The sequence below is a fragment of the Temnothorax americanus genome, unplaced genomic scaffold (genome assembly GCF_048541705.1).
Source record: "Temnothorax americanus isolate GAGA-0224 unplaced genomic scaffold, ASM4854170v1 Scaffold3, whole genome shotgun sequence".
In the NCBI taxonomy this organism is placed as follows: Eukaryota; Metazoa; Arthropoda; class Insecta; order Hymenoptera; family Formicidae; genus Temnothorax; species Temnothorax americanus.
In genome coordinates, this window is record NW_027509442.1 from 7,906,947 (window position 1) to 7,926,157 (window position 19,211).

At 34.4% G+C, this 19,211-nt stretch overlaps 3 protein-coding genes across 6 annotated transcripts; 2 read left to right on the forward strand and 1 right to left on the reverse strand.

Annotated features, from left to right (window-relative positions):
• Positions 1-2,348: 2,348 nt before the first annotated feature.
• On the forward strand, positions 2,349-9,755 carry LOC143900147 (uncharacterized). Of its 2 annotated transcripts, none has more exons than XM_077411150.1 (6): positions 2,349-2,679; positions 3,548-3,579; positions 3,681-3,797; positions 4,093-4,276; positions 5,165-5,521; positions 5,656-9,755. In XM_077411150.1, the coding sequence occupies exons 1-6, from the start codon at positions 2,587-2,589 to the stop codon at positions 6,103-6,105; spliced, it is 1,233 nt and encodes a 410-aa protein (XP_077267276.1). In that variant the 5' UTR covers positions 2,349-2,586; the 3' UTR covers positions 6,106-9,755. The 2 variants fall into 2 exon arrangements, with proteins under 2 accessions (XP_077267276.1, XP_077267277.1); XM_077411151.1 differs by having other exon boundaries at positions 2,361-2,472.
• Positions 9,756-10,239: 484 nt separating this feature from the next.
• Positions 10,240-16,228, forward strand: Lsm7 (U6 snRNA-associated Sm-like protein LSm7). 3 transcript variants are annotated; one of them, XR_013257766.1, is made up of 6 exons: positions 10,240-10,489; positions 10,579-10,590; positions 10,662-10,839; positions 11,322-11,503; positions 14,585-14,819; positions 16,001-16,228. XR_013257766.1 is itself a non-coding variant. In XM_077411599.1 (5 exons), exons 1-4 carry the CDS (start codon positions 10,394-10,396, stop codon positions 11,459-11,461), a joined length of 426 nt encoding a protein of 141 aa, XP_077267725.1. In that variant the 5' UTR covers positions 10,240-10,393; the 3' UTR covers positions 11,462-11,503; positions 14,053-14,193. The 3 variants fall into 3 exon arrangements, 2 of the variants coding, with proteins under 2 accessions (XP_077267725.1, XP_077267724.1); XM_077411599.1 differs by lacking the exons at positions 14,585-14,819; positions 16,001-16,228 and adding an exon at positions 14,053-14,193; XM_077411598.1 differs by lacking the exons at positions 14,585-14,819; positions 16,001-16,228 and having other exon boundaries at positions 10,241-10,489; positions 11,322-11,574.
• Chld3 (Chitin and LDLR binding deacetylase 3) lies at positions 11,498-18,237 on the reverse strand. Its single transcript, XM_077411602.1, has 10 exons — positions 18,104-18,237; positions 15,968-16,102; positions 15,296-15,400; positions 14,640-14,783; positions 14,029-14,211; positions 13,629-13,767; positions 13,404-13,525; positions 12,953-13,182; positions 12,376-12,546; positions 11,498-12,033 (listed from the first exon to the last, which is right to left on the reverse strand). The coding sequence occupies exons 1-10, from the start codon at positions 18,150-18,152 to the stop codon at positions 11,755-11,757; spliced, it is 1,557 nt and encodes a 518-aa protein (XP_077267728.1). The 5' UTR covers positions 18,153-18,237; the 3' UTR covers positions 11,498-11,754.
• Between the last annotated feature and the right edge of the window lie 974 nt (positions 18,238-19,211).

The following is a 19,211-nucleotide window of genomic DNA, read 5'->3' on the forward strand; positions in this document are numbered from 1 at the left end:
GTATTACACATATTTAATTTGTTCACTGTGCGCACAGCAGAAAAAGAATTAAAAAAGACTATATCGAATCCAATTGTTTATAAAGAATGCGAAATGACCGTAGTAAATAGCAGAGCTCTCTGGTAAACAGTATAATAATAATATAAATAAACGATTAGCAGGAAATCCAAACAATTTAACAGAAGTTCTGAAGATCAAGAATTCGATTTTACAGGTAAATTTCGATGGCCGTGGATGGACATTTCTGTAGTGGAAGAAGAATATTATTCGTCATCTAAAACTGAAGAGATATACATAGTAAGGTCCATAAGTTTCTGGCCCGGGGGTAGAAGGAAGATAAAAAGGAAAAAACGGTATTTAAAAAAATAGTTTTTTTCTTTGGTGGTAAAATGGGCATCAACGGCTGCTTGGATATCTTCATCGGTCTCAAACTTCCTCCCCCGCAAGTCAGATTTCAAGTTTACGAACAAGTAGTGGAGTCCCAAGGTGGGGGCCAAGTCGGTGGGCCGTAAGGTGGGTGAGAGATTTCTTTGAACCCGCATTCCTCCACGGCAGCCTTGGCAATAACGGCTGTGTGCACGGGCACGTTGTCGTGGAGTATAGCCCAACACCCCGAGCCAGTTTTTCCGGTCGTTTCTCCTTGATGGCGTCTCGCAAACGGTGCAGTAGAACCGCGTAGTACTCCACGTTCACAGTGCGGCGGTGTTCCCTTCGTTGTAGTCAATAAGAAAAATTTCTCGGAAATCCCAAAAGATGGTAGCCATAATTTTTTTTGACCGAATGACCCTAAAAGCCTTTCGAGGGGGCACATTCATCGGCGCGGTTTTCTCCATTCTATTGACTCCCTTTTGGACAGGGGATCATATGGTACAGGATCATAGTTTCATCTCCAGTGACACGTGATTCCAAAAATTGTCCTGGGTGGAGATCGTCGTCGTTTACGAGAACTCTCGGCAACAATTTACGCGCGCTCGTTTCTTTGGGGCAGCAGAAAGAAGTCGCGCGCGGAACCCATCTCTCGCACTAATCTTACTCTGGTGTAAATATTGTTTAATGAACCGTGTTAACGGTTGTTTTAGAGAGTTCTTGTCTTGCCGCGATTTCTTCACAGTCTTCAAACGTAGGTCACTGATCAATTCAGCCTCCACAAGATCAATGCGGTTACACCGGAGTGGCGACTCTCACAGGCCGACCGGGGCGAGAATCGTTTTCCAGAGTTTCTCGTCCCAATTTGAATAATTTAACCCATTCTTTCACAGTTGAATACGATGGGGAAAAGTCCCCGTACACCCTATCCAAACGCTTTTTAATTTTCATCTCGATAAAAGACCTTCTTTGCTCAAGATTACTTTGATTACCGTACGCGATACTCGATTTTAAACGTTTGAAAAAACTTGGCGCGACACGTCCACTTTGAATGAAGGTCAAGTCAAAACCAAACCACTTCAAATAGAGATGTGCGGCGATGCACACAATGTGGGTCTGTTTTCTATTGCTGGAAGCTGGAACTGTGCGGCTACACTAATTCAGCGAGTTTATCTTTTTCCTTTCAACGTGGGGTAAAAAAGATAAAACTCTAATAAACTAGAGTGCAGCCAGTTCAGCAACGGAAAACGGACCCCATAAGAGCAGATGTCAGGTCACGCGTGACGGGCCGCAGGGTCAGGTGGTCAGGCCGGAAACTTATGGGCCTTATTACTTATACGTATACAGAGCATAAAAATAAGAAGAGGAATATTCCATCGGGAAATGATAGATTTATCATATTTTCGATACGGATGCTACATTTACTTTTTTAAAATTATTTTCGTTCAAGTTATAGCTATTTAAAAACTGTTTGGAGACTAAAAAGTAGAGCTAAGAAACTGAACTATATATATCGATTTGAGAGAACTCTTCATTGTTATTTTTACACGGTGGTCGGTGGGGAGATTAGTTCAGTAAACGTTGCGATCCGCAACATTGGCAATGCATTTATATTTCCTAGTCTTGATAATTCATATTGGACATTGACGCATTATAATTATACCGTCAATTAATATATTAATCACAATTTATCGGAAACGAATTTTGTTCTACCAATAAGAAGATGCTTGGTTTCCACGCTTTAACAATAAATCTACCATTAAATTCTATTTACTAGATTCTATGATATTTCCGCTGGCATTCTGCCGACCAAATTTGTGTCAGACACCCTTTGGAAAATTTGTTTCCACAGATTTGGCAAAAGTATGATGCCAAAGACATATTTGCCAAATCGCCAGAGAGATATTTGTAATAATATTCTTCATGCTTATTAGCATTAGCAAAACCCGCAACCGCTTCGCGCCACGCGACGCGCATCCGCGCATGAGTGTAGGGCTGGCGGTGCAGGGGTTTCTGCGCGCGAGGCGTCGAGGGTAGGGACACGACACGATACGAGGACGAAAGCACGCGCCTACACGCGACGAGTGCCTCGTCGGGGAGGATAAAGTGCGTGCCGTATACAAAGTCAAAAGTGGCAGTAGTGGCACGGGGCCACGGGGCGACGTGCACGTTCGACGTCTGACAATAGACGTCTGGCACTGTCTGGTACTTGGTAGGATTATGGTGCGACCTGCGAGGGGTCGAGGTCGAATACTCGATACACCATTCGTGGCGGCTACTCTGACGCTGCTCATGATGCTGTTGCTCGATCAAGTAAGAACGGAGAGATACGTCGTACATCCTAACTACGTCCAGTTCGCATTATCGCTTCATCCCGCCGAGGAAACGCGTAATCGCGTGTTACGCGAGAAAGAGCGAGAGAGAGAGAGAGATCCGTTTATTGTCGTTGGATACGCGTTTTATCCGCACCCTCTCGTCCGTTCGGCTCCTTCGCCGCGCTTCCGATCAATACACGCCCGTGCCTGTACTGCCCCGTGCCCCGTCGTCGTGTTTGCCATTCATGCGTAAATCTCTTCCATGCTCCTTTTAACCCATTAACGGTCGGTTTTTTGCACGCGATTTTATTATAAATAGAACAGTTTTTTAATTTTAATAAATATTGTAATAAATAAAGTAACTAACTTCTATTAATAAACAGTTACCTCTTGAGTAATTTATCAATCAAGATATAATATATTGCTGTCAAATGTCAGTACGAATTGCTAAGGGAGCTGGTGCGCTTAAAAGTGACTGAAATACTAAATTCTTTTTCATTTTTCTTTAACATCGTTTTCTTGCATATTTTCGATCATATAAAATGATTTTTGAATGCACCTAAATCTCTAAAAAACGAAACTGAGTAGTCTTTCGGATGATAGAAGAAGCGGATAATAAAAAAATTAAAAAAACTGTTTTAATTTTTTTATTTGATTTGTCACCGTGTGTTGTATAGCTTTGATTTAAAAACAGACACGAAGAAAAGATTCGAGTAGAGAAAGGAAGGAAAAAGAGAAAAAATAACTCATTTTAATCGTGTACTTTGGATTATTAATCTGTAATCGATTCGTTATTTATTATTTAAAAAATGATGATATAACATATGTACGATTATAATTATATATATCTTGTATTGTTTTTTAAGGTGTCATCTCTACTGTGCCCTGGAGGGCATGCGTAAGTATCTTGTTTTATACACCGTGTTACATAATTGAATACAAACGTGAAAAGTGTGGGGCAAACTATAAATAAAAAGATGCAAATCTGTTGCTTTTTAGCTGCTCTCCTCCAAAATCATGCTGTCTCTATGGCTGTTGTTACGATGGCTTTACACCAGCGCATCCTCGCGTTACAGAAATATTAGATTTCATGATTTTGTCTTATTGGTATCTATGGTTGGTATATTTTTTCAATCATTTATGTTATCGAACGACATATAGAGGAGTAAAAAGGAAATAAATTTTTTGTCTTTTTACTCATTACGACTTACAAATTAAGAGATCACTTTTGTAGCATGTACCAGCAGTTTGTTTTAATAAACAAATAAACTTATTTATTTATATATACACACGCGCGTACTGTTTGCCGAACATAATTTTATTTTACGCATACTAATCTTGCGTACTGGTTGTCATAGTTATCATAGTAGTATTATGTGGATCGAGTAACAGCCAAGTATTTTATTTACAGGGTAGCGGCACTCGCGGTCTTGGTTATAGCCGCAACGTGCGGCTTTTGGCTATGGAAACGTCGCCGTTCGGCATTGTCAGAAGACACGTCCTCGGAAAGAACTTCCACAGGACCGTGGTATCCACCTCCTCATTATAGCCGATGTAGTTCCTTTGTTCAGGCGTTACCACCACCGTACAACGAGGTATTTGAAAAACTGTTATTAATTTAACAAAGAATTTTCTAGTAAAAAATGTTTTATATATAAAAAAAATATACATAATTATATACATACAAAATGTCTATATATATGTTTTTTTCTTGTATAATATCTGTCCGTTATATTATAGAAAAAATAATAAGAAGAATAATTTAAAAAATAATTAGAGAAAAATAACGCATTTTTTTTACAAAAAGTAAAATGGCGATTAGATTACACAATATTCTATAAATAATTGTAAAACTTCTGGAGGTCATAAACACACGTAATGGACGGAACCGAGACAGACAAAACGGAGTAAATCATGTATATTCCAACAGCGATTATACAAGAGAAAAAAATATATGAACATATTTTATAGAAAATTATGTAAATTTCTATGTTTTTATATGAAAAACGTTAATTCGAAACTTTTAAATTTAGTACTGGATATTTTGATGATTGATTAATTTAATCAATATCCCAAGATCGTTGAAGAAAATAAATTATCACAATTTACACAGTTTTCCTCCTACGTCATATACGAGTTTATAATTAAATGTTAAATTAAAATTTAATTAACAATTATAAACTATTAAAGCTTTATTATATCAATTTATTTCTCTGAAGCTTTATCTGTGTGTGCAAATAACTCGTCCGTTTCACGTGCTTATAATTTAAATACTATTCGAATCTCGGTATTTTTATTAACGTTAAATTCACTCTAAATTAAAAAAAGATGTAGAATGTTAAAAAGATCTAAAAATATTACTAATATAGCAATATATAATTTACGGTTTTATTTACGGTGATATAAATATTATGTGTGTTTTTCTTATATACTAATACATATAAATTCGAAATCTATACTCTTCGTATACAATTTATGTTTAGGTGACTGCAAAACCAGACCTTTATCCTTTAGTAATTGGTTACGACGATAGTTCAGGCAAAGGTACTTCTGGTTTTGTGATGCGCTACTTCAGATCGTTGTCACACGCAAGTACATTGGATTCATTGAGCTCCAGTTTCATGTGCAATATGGTGAACGAAGCAAATACCATTATTCCACCACCGTACTCCTGTAACAACAGTGTCGACGAATTGTCGGCGACGGAGTGCGAAAGAAGAGAGACGGGCGACGTCGGTTCCATCGTCTCCTTGACAAATCACAGAACAGCTTCTGACATATCAAGCCTTGGTGCTCAATCGCCTTGTTCACCGCCGAGGGCTACCAGCCCAACGATAGAAGTACGCTTGTAATTATATTTCGAAGACTTAAAACCACAGCGTTAAATTTAATTGATGCTAAAACGTCTTTATATATGTATATGCGAGTTATTAATCTTACGATGTTAATTTTTTACGCGTTCATTATTTTCCAGTTACGGGAATTATTGGATAAGATACAGCAACTTCCTCATTTGTCTAACGGGCATTCCACCACCATGCATTGCCAACAGAATCAAGCCCCGATTTTGTACGTAACAAGTAGCGATGGTACTACTCAACAACGGCCTTTAAGTCCCAACGACGTCGGTTCGTACAAAGTCAGGAGGACCAGGGGTAAGCTGTACATGCCATTGGGATTGCCGAATTCGCGAAGCAAAACAAAGCGATGGCTGTCGCGCTCCGCACCAACAACGCCCTCGGGTACGACACCAATGTCCTTCTTGTCGGGACAGAGCAGGAGGCCTTCGGAGACCGACATCAATAATCAGCAGGCGGTGCCGTTGCTTTACGAGCAAGACGAGAACGAAAGCAACAATATGGATCAACCGTCATCGGGTGTTTCATTGCTTGCTGAACAAGAGGAAGAACGACAATCGACATGACACGATGTCTAAATCGTTCGTGCCATTTAATACTCGACATCGCAATGATCTCGCGTAAGAGACGTGCCGATATCCACTACACACATAACACACACAGACCCATACACAGACACATATACACAGATTTAAATATTTTATAATATAACTCTGATACACACACATACACATTCATCATGTATGCCGTATCATATTGATGCAACATGTGAAAAAACCTAAACTTTATTTATATTTAATTAAATTAATATTGTATACACACAGGGACACGTACAAAAATAGATATTAACCAAATACCTAAATCTATGTTATTTGATTAATATCATTATATTTTGTATATGTGTCCCTTTTATTTAATATCTATTTAGTTAATATGTGTGAGTATGCATATGTGTGTGCATACGTGTGTTCTATATTATTTATTTCTTAATATGTTATGCTTAATCTTTTCAATATAGTACAAATTTAGTTATATATATATTCAATTGTTAAATTTAAAAACACTTCCGAATCATAAATATCTAGACATGCATACGCCTTGAAGGTATGCCCCGCGAAGGTGCCTATACTTTACTACGTGATAAGACATACATGATGTTTATTGTACGAGATACTGTGTTAATCGATTTTCCGATTAACCGATAAACGCCGCGCGATCTTTTTAACTAAAAATCTCAAGAAATTTGAAGGGACTTTACGGCGCTGTCTTTGACGAAGTGACTTAAGGCCTTACTCGCAGTTTTAGAATTCGATTCTACCATTCTTGAATTACTTACGATCTTAAACATCAACCATTTAGCTGCGGTACGCTTAAAATAAAAACCGTCCTCTGTGTGCAGAACGATTACACAAGTTACACAAGTCATTGAAACACGATCGATTTTACTAAAAGTAAATAATTGCGTGAATAATTTTAATGCCCCATACAAGACGTTTACGAACGTGTGGTGTTACAAAAGATTGAAAAAAAAAGAAAGTTGCAAACTTGTCATTCTTCTATTGCAAGTGTATATTTTCAGAAAACCTAAAAAAGTAAATAGTAACAATATAGAGTATAAATAAATGTAATACATTTTTAGTTATATTAGATAAGTTATCAAACGTTAACCGATAGTCAAATCTATCAAAAACAGATTTTGTAAAGCATCTATTATATTTACCAACAGAACACCAGTGTAACAGAGAATCTGCTACCAGAATATGATGACAGATTGATTGCAAAGACCGAGCAGAATACACACACACACACATGCACATGTGCGTTTTCCGCAGCTAAAAAGTTAAGAAATTAAGATATTGTGGTAAATAAATATGTGCCGTTTATTTCTCTGACAATGGGAAATATAAAAGAAACAAGTCTCAGACTCCTTCTAGTCCTATGGTTTTCAACTGATGCTGTTGATACTTCTTGCCACTTTACATTTAACGTAAGCTTCGCTTCTTTTCAATAGATATGTATTGCGGATTCGCGTCGTCCCATTTTTTTGCGACGTAAAATTACGATATTGAAAACTGCGTTATGTTAGAATGGGAAATAGAAGATTTTTATCCGAATAGAAATAACGTAAGCAGATTCGTGATGAGGTAGTACAATAGTAGTGAAACTACGAACGAAGTGAGAAGAATGTTTCGTGCTTTACTTACAAAACTAGAAAATATTTTTTATTTTGATTCATAGGATATCAGATTAGCGTGTGTACATCGAAATTTATTGGTGCGTAAATATATTACGAAAATTTCAACAACCGTCTGATTAACATATATATATATATAGATAGATATATATAACTTTTTATTATTATATTTATATAGGTTTCATTGATATACGTAATATTCCATAAAAAAAAAAAACTGATCAGAAAAGAAGGAGTTAGGACAATATCGCGCAATCGTGTAAGAGGACGAACGCTGCGGCAGTAACATATACGAGATACATGAGCCAATAGGCTTCTTCGTTTTAGCTGACCTTCTTGCACAATTCATCTTTCCTCTTTTCTTTTCCACATTGGAAAGAAAAAGAGAAAAGATGAACTGTGCAAGAAGTTTAGCTAAAACGAACAGAATCAATATATAATGCGGATTCCGTCAAGAGGTAACAATATAGATTACAGAAATTAATAGATATAGAAAGATTCGATCTCCGTTTAATTTTGAACAAGCAGACGACGAGACTACCACAATTATAAATACGAATACAAATAATAAAAGCGCAAGAAAGGTACTGGATTAAAGTATAGTTTACATACGTACATCTCTCTGCTATTGGTTATCCAGGCAGACAGATCTGTTAAAAATAGATTTTTTTTTTATGTCTTTTACAATAAATTTTATCGATAGGATATCAGCAAAAAAGATGACAGAATCTGCTAGTAGAATTTGGTGGCAGATTGACAGTAGAAACCGAATATAAAATGATTATACGTTCTGTTTAAATATTCTATTTGCTTTCCACTAGCAATTCTGCCATCAGATTATATTGACGGAACATAAACTTAACATGGACGCAGTTGATTCTGAATCTGCTGCAATATTTTGCTCAAATATAATTATGGTGAAAAAATTCTCACGAGTCATATATAATTATCATAATATTTTTATTATAATATTTCTTATAAGAATTATTCATACATTTTTATGAAGATTTCTGAAAAAAATACCTTATACTTTGTTAAATTTTTCAAGTTTTCTCCGGAAATATTATAGAACAACAAATCCAAGAATATTCATTTCAATCCAACAAAATTTTAGAAAAAGATAGACTTTCTCAGCATTTTTGAAAAATATTTCAACTCGAATGAAACATCTAAGGAATTGTTTAAAAAGTTATGAATTTACACAGAAAAATTCTGAAATTTATGCAGAAATCCTGAAAAATTGTATGAAGAATTCTAAGAAAAATTTTCACCATATTGATCTGCTGACAAACTGTTAGCGTACTGCTAATATTTTGCTTGCTTTTGAGTCTCATTGTCAGCAATACATAATACTCATGTTATTGTATAATCGAGAGCAAAGATCATTGCCCTGTTCCGATGTAATAAAATTAAACTGGATCGAGTTTCCTCCTCGATGACCGATCAATCAACCACATGTACCGAAAGAAAACGCGCGGTGAGATTTGAAAAAAAAAAGAAGCTCGGAAAAAGCGCGCAGTTTTACTCTTTACACCCAAATCGAACAGCATTTTGCTCGCCACTGTATTATCGCGCACATTTAAAGTTATCAGAATTATGTGGAATCTTGAATTACATGGAATTCTTAATATTTTTATAATTAATTTTTAGCCTGATATTTTTAAGTCGAATATTGTTTACGTATTTGCATACAAATATAAACATATTTATATCTACGCATATATATACGATACACGATACAAGTAGAACATTTTTCCAAAGTTCTTATTAATTGGAAAATTTGAGAATGTGTTTATATATATTTACCGTTTCGAAAAAAAAACATGGAAAACATTTTTTATGTTTAATCTCAATGTTTATGTATTGTCTTTTGTTTAATCGTTTGCAACACAAGTTGTGTAAGTAGCAGAACACTTTTTAAAGTTAAGTCATTTGCTAAAATATTGAACACACACGTACACACACCTTATTTCATTTTTAGTGTAAGAGAAACATGATAAAAACACCAAACACCTGTGTGGTGCTCTGTAAACTATACTTTTACTCCCTTAAGAAAGATTCTGTTTATGTACAAGATATTAATATAATTATATAGAAATTGTTGAAAGCATTCAATAATTTTAATTCTAACATGTAAAAGCAGTCACACATTTTAATTGTACTAACATTGTTCATGTATATCATGTATTGACATGTATTTTTTTATAAAGCCAGATAAGAATAAATTCAAGCTTTTACAAGGTGTTTTTGCTTCTATCACGCATCCTCTGAATTTTTCCGAATTTTCCCCTTAATACTGAAACCTCTGTCAGATTCTTCGTTCATGTTAGTTATTTTTAATTGTTACGCGATAAGTATCATGAAATACGTGCGCATCGGTAGAGAATTATAAAATAGACTGGTATGTACGTGGTAGAAATAAATGGTTACACAGTTTATATTTCCCGCCAAAAGTATCAGAAGCCTTCTCGGAAGTCTCAATTCATATTTATCGATTTTAAACGCGGGAAGAGCAGGGAAGAAGTCGATACTCGACTCAAATAATCGGCCGACATAATTCGGGATTATCCTCATGATCCACGGTGATCTACGGCGACCACGGCGCCACGGCTACGGGCGGAGTACAAGTTACAAGTTTACTCTGATTTATTCGAAATACGATGCATTTGAGTGGCATCGCGTTTCCGTTGACATCGTCTCGAAGGTCCACTACTTATTTCCGATTAATTTATCTTCGTGTAATCGCAAGGATGTCCGTAAGTTGCAAGACTATATATACCTCTCACTTTTCTATAACTTCGTTGAAAATTGAATCCTCGAATTAACCTCACGATTTTTCTTACAGGCGCCGAAACAGGTAACTCATCGCACGCGTAATTCTGAATTAATCACATTCACCTCTCAGCATACCTTTCCTATTTTTTGTAGCAACAGAATGTCGAGCATAAAGAGAAAAAGAGAAAAGAGAGTATTCTTGATCTGTCCAAGTATCTCGAGAAGAATATAAGGGTGAAGTTCGCCGGTGGGAGAGAAGCCGAAGGTATACTTAAAGGTTATGATCCTTTGCTCAACCTGGTACTCGACAACACAAAGGAATATCTCAGAGGTGATGTGTAATTAATAATAATAATATACCATTTTTAATTTATTAGGGCGATTATAGATTGTGACGTATAACCTTATTTTACATTGTTTTACATTGCATCTGCTTAATGCTTCTTTAGTGTGTATTTTAACATGAGTATAAATATGCATAATCCTTTTATTAACTCTACGTTACTTGCGTGAAGTGTAAGATACACTCCAGCCTTAGAAATCTACTAAATTTACAGAGTAAAACTCTCTTTATCCATTGAATGCTGCACGACGTGCCTTACGATTAACAAACTTTTGCGCTTATCTTTATCTAAAAGATATATAGAATATCATAAATCTTTATTTAATTGTAAATCATCAAAGTGTGACAATGAAAATTGAGATAAAATATTGGGGTGTTTTATACAGATCTTTTTTTTACGTATAATTATATATTATTTTTGATTTTTAATAAATCTTGTAACACAAACAAATTTTCTTTTACGTATGCAGATCCAGATGACCCATATAAATTGAATCAAGACACTCGTATGCTAGGCTTGGTGGTGTGCAGAGGAACATCCGTAGTGCTTATCTGTCCTGTAGATGGCATGGAATCTATTCAGAATCCGTTTATACAACAAGATGGATAGGCGGGGAGGATCTTCACAATCAATATGTGTTACATCTTAGAGGTGAACCATTTAATCTTGAATATTATTTCTATCTTTATAAATAAAAATATAATTTATTTTTTGCATTATAAGGAAGCTTACATATATATAGGAAATAAAACCCATTTTCTTATAAAGATACATGTTTTTATGTCTATGTTTACAATAAATAATAATATGCGTGCACGTCTAAATAAGGTACTATTTGGTGAACTCTCGCGTATATACAAGCAGCTTAGGGTAATAAGTCCTATAGGTCGCTTTTACTATTTTTATTCAATCCCGAATTCATTTCTCAGCCATGGATACTGTTTCGGACATTCAAAACATGTATGTAAATACCTATATGATTTGAGCACTTTACTGGATAATTTGCAACTGTTTGGCAAGTCACAGGCCATCTCATACGGTTCAAAATGTCGCTTCGCGCACTGCCACGGTGCAAACTTTTCGATTTCACTCAGGGGTGTTGGTCTGCGCGTCCATTCCACAATCTGCGTGCTCGTGATGAAGAACACGTCGTCTAGCCGAAGTAGATCGTCGATGAATTTCTAATTACATATGAAATTAAACATTATAGTTTATGATATTTAACAGAAATAACAAAGTTTATCATATTAGGTAAATTATAATAAGTCAAAAAGTAAATTATTAATAATCTTAAATATGCTTTCTTACTGCTATAATTTTTAGTACTCTGTGATTTTTTTTAAATTAATCGCATAAAATTAAATGCATAAAAACGTGATATAGTATAGATATTCTCCTAAAAGTAGAATAACGAATGATAGTATAATAGTACGTGATATATGAGATCAATAATCTTGTTTGTGTTAGTCAATAATGAGTGCACCATCGATTTTAATAATGGTTACGTTCCAAGTCCTACTTACATTGAATGCATAAAAATACATTGGATTTTGAAACCACGATGCATGAAAATGTAGGCCGAAAGGTGCGCGATTAGTGAGATAATGTCTTTTAAAATTCAGCATGAGCATCTTATAAACTTCTTCGCCAGATAAGTCAAGGGGACATGAATCCACAGTGCTGCACGTGTACGCCTAAATAAAAAGTCGATAAATATTGCTTCTATAAAACAAAGATAAAAAAGAGTAGAAACCATAGTAGTCTGATAACGGACAAAAGTATTAGAAAAAGTAATACGTATATTATCGATTACGTATTATTGGGAGTATTTCTTTTATATTTTAGTATTTCTTTTATATCTTAGATCGCTTTCAACGTGGAAAATATATAAAGTTTACAGAAACTAGAATAAAAAGAAAATTTGATAATATCGATTATAAGAACTTTCATCAATCATTCGATCTTTCTACGCACGGCAGAAAGATGAACGTCCATTGTCATAATACATTAACAATCTTATATTATAAAGTAATCTCGGCTTTTTGTCTTTATTTGGTATTTATCGACAAATTTCCATTCAGTCGCGTGTGACTCACGTACATTTGCCAAAAGTTGATTTAGAGGTAGTTCCCAGATACCCGGATAAGAACGAGTAGGGCAGAGTTGTCCTGCACGGACGCACGGATGCGGTGGCCTGTAGTCAAACGTGTAGGGCCAAAAGGGTGGATCGGAAAATGGTGCAACGATTGAGGAATCGTAAACAAAGCCAAACTCAGACATCATCAGAAACTGGCGATTCCACCCGACCTGTAGAAAAGGCGCCCTTACCCCTACGACATACGTAGCGTACTTAGTAATAAATACTCTTATATTCTTTTGAACAAGACCAGATTACGTTGAAAAGATACATGCAATAATTGTTGCAATTCACGTTATACAAATACGCAATAAAAGTATGCATGAAAGTTCTGTCAATACGCGTGACATTGGTCTTTTCTTTCCTTCAAACGTTGATTTTGATATAATATCGAATTAGAAATAAGCGTTCTACCTTTGATATCAGCGATACGAACCGCTGCATATTTCTTAATGATGTTCGCTATTCCGACCATCTCGTCGAACCAGTCCTCAATCGTCGCATTCTTCGACCACCATTCTTCCGGTCCACGATGTCTGAGAAATAATGTCCGATTCATTTTACGTATCGAATCAAACGCTTCTTTATGATTTTCCTTATTACAGCTTCTCTTTTGCTTTATATTTATTATATACTTACGTAACGGAATGTGCGGCTATTTCGTGACCGGCATTCCATAAATATTGCACATCCCTGTAATTCGTGTATTGATGACTAATATAGAAAGTACCTCTTATAGGACAGCCATTGGGATTTTTTCTGTCATCCGTAAAAATTTCTGTAAATGATCCAACGATTATTTTCTATATAATAATCTTTTCCTTTGCGAAAAAAATTCTCTATTATTATGAGATAAGGATACAAATATTAACATTAATATACTGACGTATTGTATTATCTCTGGACAATTCTGTGTTGACTCTTAAAGTTATTGCAGATTTATATTCAGATCTTTTAAATAAAAAACAGAAAAGAGAGAAATGAAAAGAGGAACGGATGTGAATACGTTACGTTAGTCGCGAACTTCTTATTAACTTACTTGAATAGAGTTCGAAATTTTCAGCATTTACAGCGTCATCGAAAGTGATTGTTATCATTTGTGGAGTGGCGAGTGCAGTAAGATTTCCTGGAATTTGAATCCCTTCCTTAGAACACCAACAATTTGGTAACTGGCATTTCTGCGTGTCGCAAACTGGTGCGGCATTGATATCGTGTCGCATGTCTGTAACAGATTGATATTTTTATTAACAGCTGACATGCATAATGTCATTTTATTTTCATAGTGTGATTGAAAACTAAGAGTGCCATTTTTCATGTATCTTCCAATTTATGAACAAAAGCACATTTTCAAGATTCGAACGTACTTCACTAAATAATATAATTTGAGAAATTATAAAATACTAAACTTTTTCCGTTTGATCATTTTTTTATGTATCGACAAACATATAATTTTAGTTTTTCTATATTTAAACATTTAATTTTACCGTAATATTAAATTTTTATCTCAATAAAATTGTCTATAAATAAAATCATTAATCATTGAGAAGAATCTGCTGGTTGAAGTAAATGCGCTCAGTGAAGAACGTCTTTTATAGGTGCCAATAAAGAGCTCGATATAACATATGTTTGCGCATTCTTCGAATTTCTTACCGCACCATCCTTCGTCGGAACCATCGGGACAATCGACACTCCCATCGCAAAAATATAGAGCCGGAAGACACGTGCCATCTCCGCAAGCCAACGTGTCCTCGTCACACTCGCCATCCTTGAGCAGCGGCTTCGCCGGTTGGGCATCTACGAGAAACTTTGAAAACTTCACATCACCATTCGGTACATAGTTGATAGTAACTATACTTCTTTAAATTACGAACATAAAACATAACGCGAAGACAGTCCTTTTACGAGAGAGGGTTTAATTTTACTAAAAGATTAAAGCAAGAATTATGTAGGTATGTGTGTTGTGTATATTTTACTTGTAGAAAAGTTAAAATATGCGTGTTTGTATTTGATGTACATACATTTGCATCTGTGGCTATAATACCGTTATTTGCATTAAATGTCTAAGCTGTTTAAAGATACTCTAATGACACATATGTTTCAAATTGGAATTTCCAATAAGAGATTACTTGTCACCGTTGTGTGATTTTCCGGGTGAAAGTATTGCGTGTATAACACTCGATCGCTTTCTTAAGAGTAGAAATCGGCATAAAGTTTGCCAGCGTTTGTTTGTAGTTGCAGGGCCTTCTCAGAGCCTTTCGTTCGTGCGTGTTTCCACAGTAGATTTAGCATAAATATCTAAAATGTACCTGAAGTTACGTCGCAATTATCGACGTTTGTCTTAAAATCACAGATCTGCCTAGAGACATCGAAAAGAAGTCCTTGCGAGCACTTGAATTCGAACACTTCGTCATCTGAAACACGATTTAACGATGTAGCAGATGCGTATATCAAAATTTTTTCTATTTTATTATATATATATATATATGCAATATAAACTTGTTTAATATAATTTTTCATAAACTTAACAAACAATAAAAATAATATAATAAATAAAATAATAGAAATAACTATGAATAACAAGACATATTAATGTGATTGCATTTGTAATTGCAAGTATTGTATCCATAAGTCTTCGTGTGTGTATTAAAAGAACGTTTTAAATAAAAGAAAGAAGAAGACTTTTAATTAACTCAAATGCTCATTTTTACAATGAGCACGGACAGTAACTTCTTTCTCATATTAAGAATATCTTGCAATTTTAATGTAAACTTATACAGAAATGTAAGATTAGATGTTTTATCTCAAAATATTTTAACTGTGTGTTTTTTTAAATATAATGCCCTTTTTAGAAGAGGATTTATCGAAGAAATCGATATAAAAAGCATAGTCGTTTTCTTAATTCTAGTTTTACGTGGAGACGATTAATAAAACTTAATTGGTAATTTAAATGGATTTTTCTTTTTGTGATCTATAATTACCTAAGCAGAGAAAATATTTAGCACATTCCGTAGGTGACCAGACGCTGTGAGATGGTGCATTAGGATTACGATAGAACTTGTTGTCGTCTATACAAGGAACTTCTCCAGATTTTCCTTTCTCCGCCGCGGTATTTGCTGAAAACATCACGATGTGGAGGTATGAGTCGTGTGTGACCCACATTTTCCTCGTTTTTGCATATTTAAAAGTCAATAAGCCTTTTTTTATAAATTAATAAATAATAACAAAATATTATTATAAATTGCGCGTTAGAACTTTCACCTAAAGTACTTGTCCAGCCATACGCCATACGCATGATACTACTGAAAAAATATCAATTGCTCGTCGCGAAATTAGTCTAGGTTTAACAATAATTTATTGCGACATGAATAGCTTGTCATTTCAATTATTTGTAAAGGCAGTTTTTTTACATACTTTTTACAAATTCCTTCCCGGTTTCTTTCGGCAACATTTGAAGACATTTTATTATTTTTCTTTTTTCTACTTTAAATTAAAATCTTAAATTACCTTTTAAATTGTACATTTTATAATAAGACGGAATTAAAATTAAAAATTTGTTCTATGAAGAAAAAGTCGATTTCAGATTTTTAAACTAGGGACAGGAAACTTTATAATTAAAAGATACGTCACAGACATCGTCCACGATACGTCACAGACATCCTGTACAGTTTATGAAAAAAAAAATTTACTCTTTTATTGAAGTGAATAATAATTAAAAAAAAAAACAATTTTTAAGAAGAGTAAATATTATCGAAGATTGAAACGATTTTTATGTCCCACGGTTACGAGATTATCTTTAGGCGCGCGGTACTTTCACGTTCCGTCTGGCTTCAGAAACGGATATCTGTAGCGTGTGATGTACACTTGTTCGAAGAGAAATCTCATGCGATTAGCGCCATCGTTTTCACCCGAATGCAAAAACGGAAATGAAACTTTCGGCCTGCATCATTGTTCAAAGCAAAATTCCAAATCTAATTTGTCCTTTTTCTCGTTCCGCTTATATTTTATTTCGTGATAAACCAAAATTGAAATTGATACAATTTTATGACATTATTTTTCAGTAAATAGAGAGAGAGAGAGAGAGAGAGAGAGAGAGAGAGAGAGAGAGAGAGAGAACTTTTGTCTCTCTACACAAAAATACATTACATTATTTTCTGATCCCACTGATCTCTGACATGATTAAAGAAAGGGTCTAATTATATAGTTGATCCTCTTTTTCTCTCTCTCTCTCTCTCTCTCTCTCTCTCTCTCTCTCTCTCTCTCTCTGTAAAAGATTATAAATTTAAATACATTTACTTTACCATTCCCGTTTACTTAAGTAAAAACTTTTACTTAAGTTTTGAAGTTATGTACATTTTTTACAGTTTGCTTTTTTCTTTTTATACTAGAATTACATGTATAATCAGCAGATAAAGTGCGACCTCTGATTATATACCAATTAACTTAAAAATTTTGCTTATCTAATATTTAAATTATTAAGTCTATACTTGGATTAATAAACTTACATTATTTTTCAAGGGTATATACTTTCTCATATAATATCATATAATATAATATAAGTAGTAACACAGATAGTTTTCACCTTTCCATCAAGCATCAAAAGCTGAACCCATTGAGATGTCATAACAATATATTTGTTAATAAATAAACATTTTTTAAATTCTTGGTATTATTTAATTTTAATTAAGCTATCCACATTACAAAATTAACAAAACTTGACCACTTGATTAAAAGAATGGATGTAAACAGTTTTGAATAGATTAATGTTTTATAGAAACGTTGTTACAAGTTTGTCTCGATAAGATTTATGCCAACATCTCGAAAATGTCTATAAGAATATACGCACATATAACGTATTTGTTGTTAAAAGTTAACACGCGCGTGCAGTACAGGGTTGAAAATTATTTCTTTTTACAAAATGTTCTTTTTTTTTGCCAATATTTATTTAAACAAGAGCCATATAACGTTACGGCATTAGAAATAGAACTTCTGTATTGCTTTTAAATTTAACGCTTTTCTCGAGACTTTGATTGACGTTTGATAAACAGGTTGGTGCGCTATTCAAAGTGAAAAAAAAAACTTGCACTCACGAATACTTTTGAAATTGCGAAACTCACCGGAAACGGCGAGCAACGTGATCAGCGCAAAACGAAGTCTCCACCACATGTCGATCTTTTGTGCGCGGATTTGTACCGGTTCCACACGCGACAGCTCACACTTTCAAACTGACGGCTGCCTACGAAGGCATGCCTTATATGACGAGTATCTGCTTCATCGCGCTTAATCACGCGGATCTCTTCCAGACCGGCTATTTTCACTCGTCTCTAACAATCGCATTGCAATACAACTACTTCGAAGACCGTATAATATATTCCTCGATCACGTTGATCGATCAATGGAAATATCGAGTTATCATCGCCGGCTTATTTAACATTACATATACTCTTATAACTAACAATAAACTTTAAATTTTCAAACGTTGCGAAAGTAAAGTCTATTTGAGATTAATAAGAACACTATAATTTTGTTATCTTTTACACTCTTGAAACTTAAGCGGGGAGCACGCACACTTCTGCACAACGCATACGGCGTAAGCAAAGAAAATTGATTGGTCTATTTCCTTATGCACATGTGTATGAACCACGCAATTTTCTTATGCTTACGCCGTATGCGTTATGCAGAAGTGTATATGTTCCCCGCTTTAGTATAAGATCCTCATCTTTAATCGCTACATAACTACTAAAAAAGAAAAAACACGCATTCGTTGAATAGCTAATTTAACATTAATTAATTGCATCAGATAAATCAGATAATTTACTACCTAAAGAACCAATTCTCTTCGAATGATTTTGCTATTTCAAATTTGAATATGCGTTACAAGAAATATAACAGAAAACTAATTGTTTTAAGTTAGTTTATTATACGTATTATATATACGTTTATTATATATACAAAAATTATGTGTAATTCTAACAAATTTTGGCATATTATAATACATAAAAAAGTCCTTCTATTAAATAAAACATTAAATTATTCAAGACACTACAAATTTTCAACTGTCTGCTATTGTCTTTAGCAATATTCAAAATGATTTATAATATAATAAAACGTTTATACACAATACTATAAAATTAAAACAAGATTAACTTTCCAAGATTGAGTACGTGGAATGCTGCAGTGTTGGATGAAGTTAATTGTCGTATTTATAATTTATTGAGCAACCTT

What these genes read in the sequence shown, in the direction of transcription:
- Chld3 (XM_077411602.1), bottom strand. Translation starts at nt 18,152, where the DNA reads ATGTGGTGGAGACTTCGTTTTGCGCTGATCACGTTGCTCGCCGTTTCC. An exon ending in TAAATATTTTCTCTGCTTAG is followed by an intron (nt 15,401 to 15,967) that starts GTAATTATAGAT and finishes ATCGTGTTTCAG; the next exon opens with ATGACGAAGTGTTCGAATTC. An exon ending in AAATTTCGAACTCTATTCAA is followed by an intron (nt 13,768 to 14,028) that starts GTAAGTTAATAA and finishes GATCATTTACAG; the next exon opens with AAATTTTTACGGATGACAGA.
- Lsm7 (XM_077411599.1), top strand. Translation starts at nt 10,394, where the DNA reads ATGCATTTGAGTGGCATCGCGTTTCCGTTGACATCGTCTCGAAGGTCC. An exon ending in CACAAAGGAATATCTCAGAG is followed by an intron (nt 10,840 to 11,321) that starts GTGATGTGTAAT and finishes TTACGTATGCAG; the next exon opens with ATCCAGATGACCCATATAAA.
- LOC143900147 (XM_077411150.1), top strand. Translation starts at nt 2,587, where the DNA reads ATGGTGCGACCTGCGAGGGGTCGAGGTCGAATACTCGATACACCATTC. An exon ending in CTGTGCCCTGGAGGGCATGC is followed by an intron (nt 3,580 to 3,680) that starts GTAAGTATCTTG and finishes GTTGCTTTTTAG; the next exon opens with CTGCTCTCCTCCAAAATCAT. An exon ending in TTGTCTTATTGGTATCTATG is followed by an intron (nt 3,798 to 4,092) that starts GTTGGTATATTT and finishes TTTTATTTACAG; the next exon opens with GGTAGCGGCACTCGCGGTCT.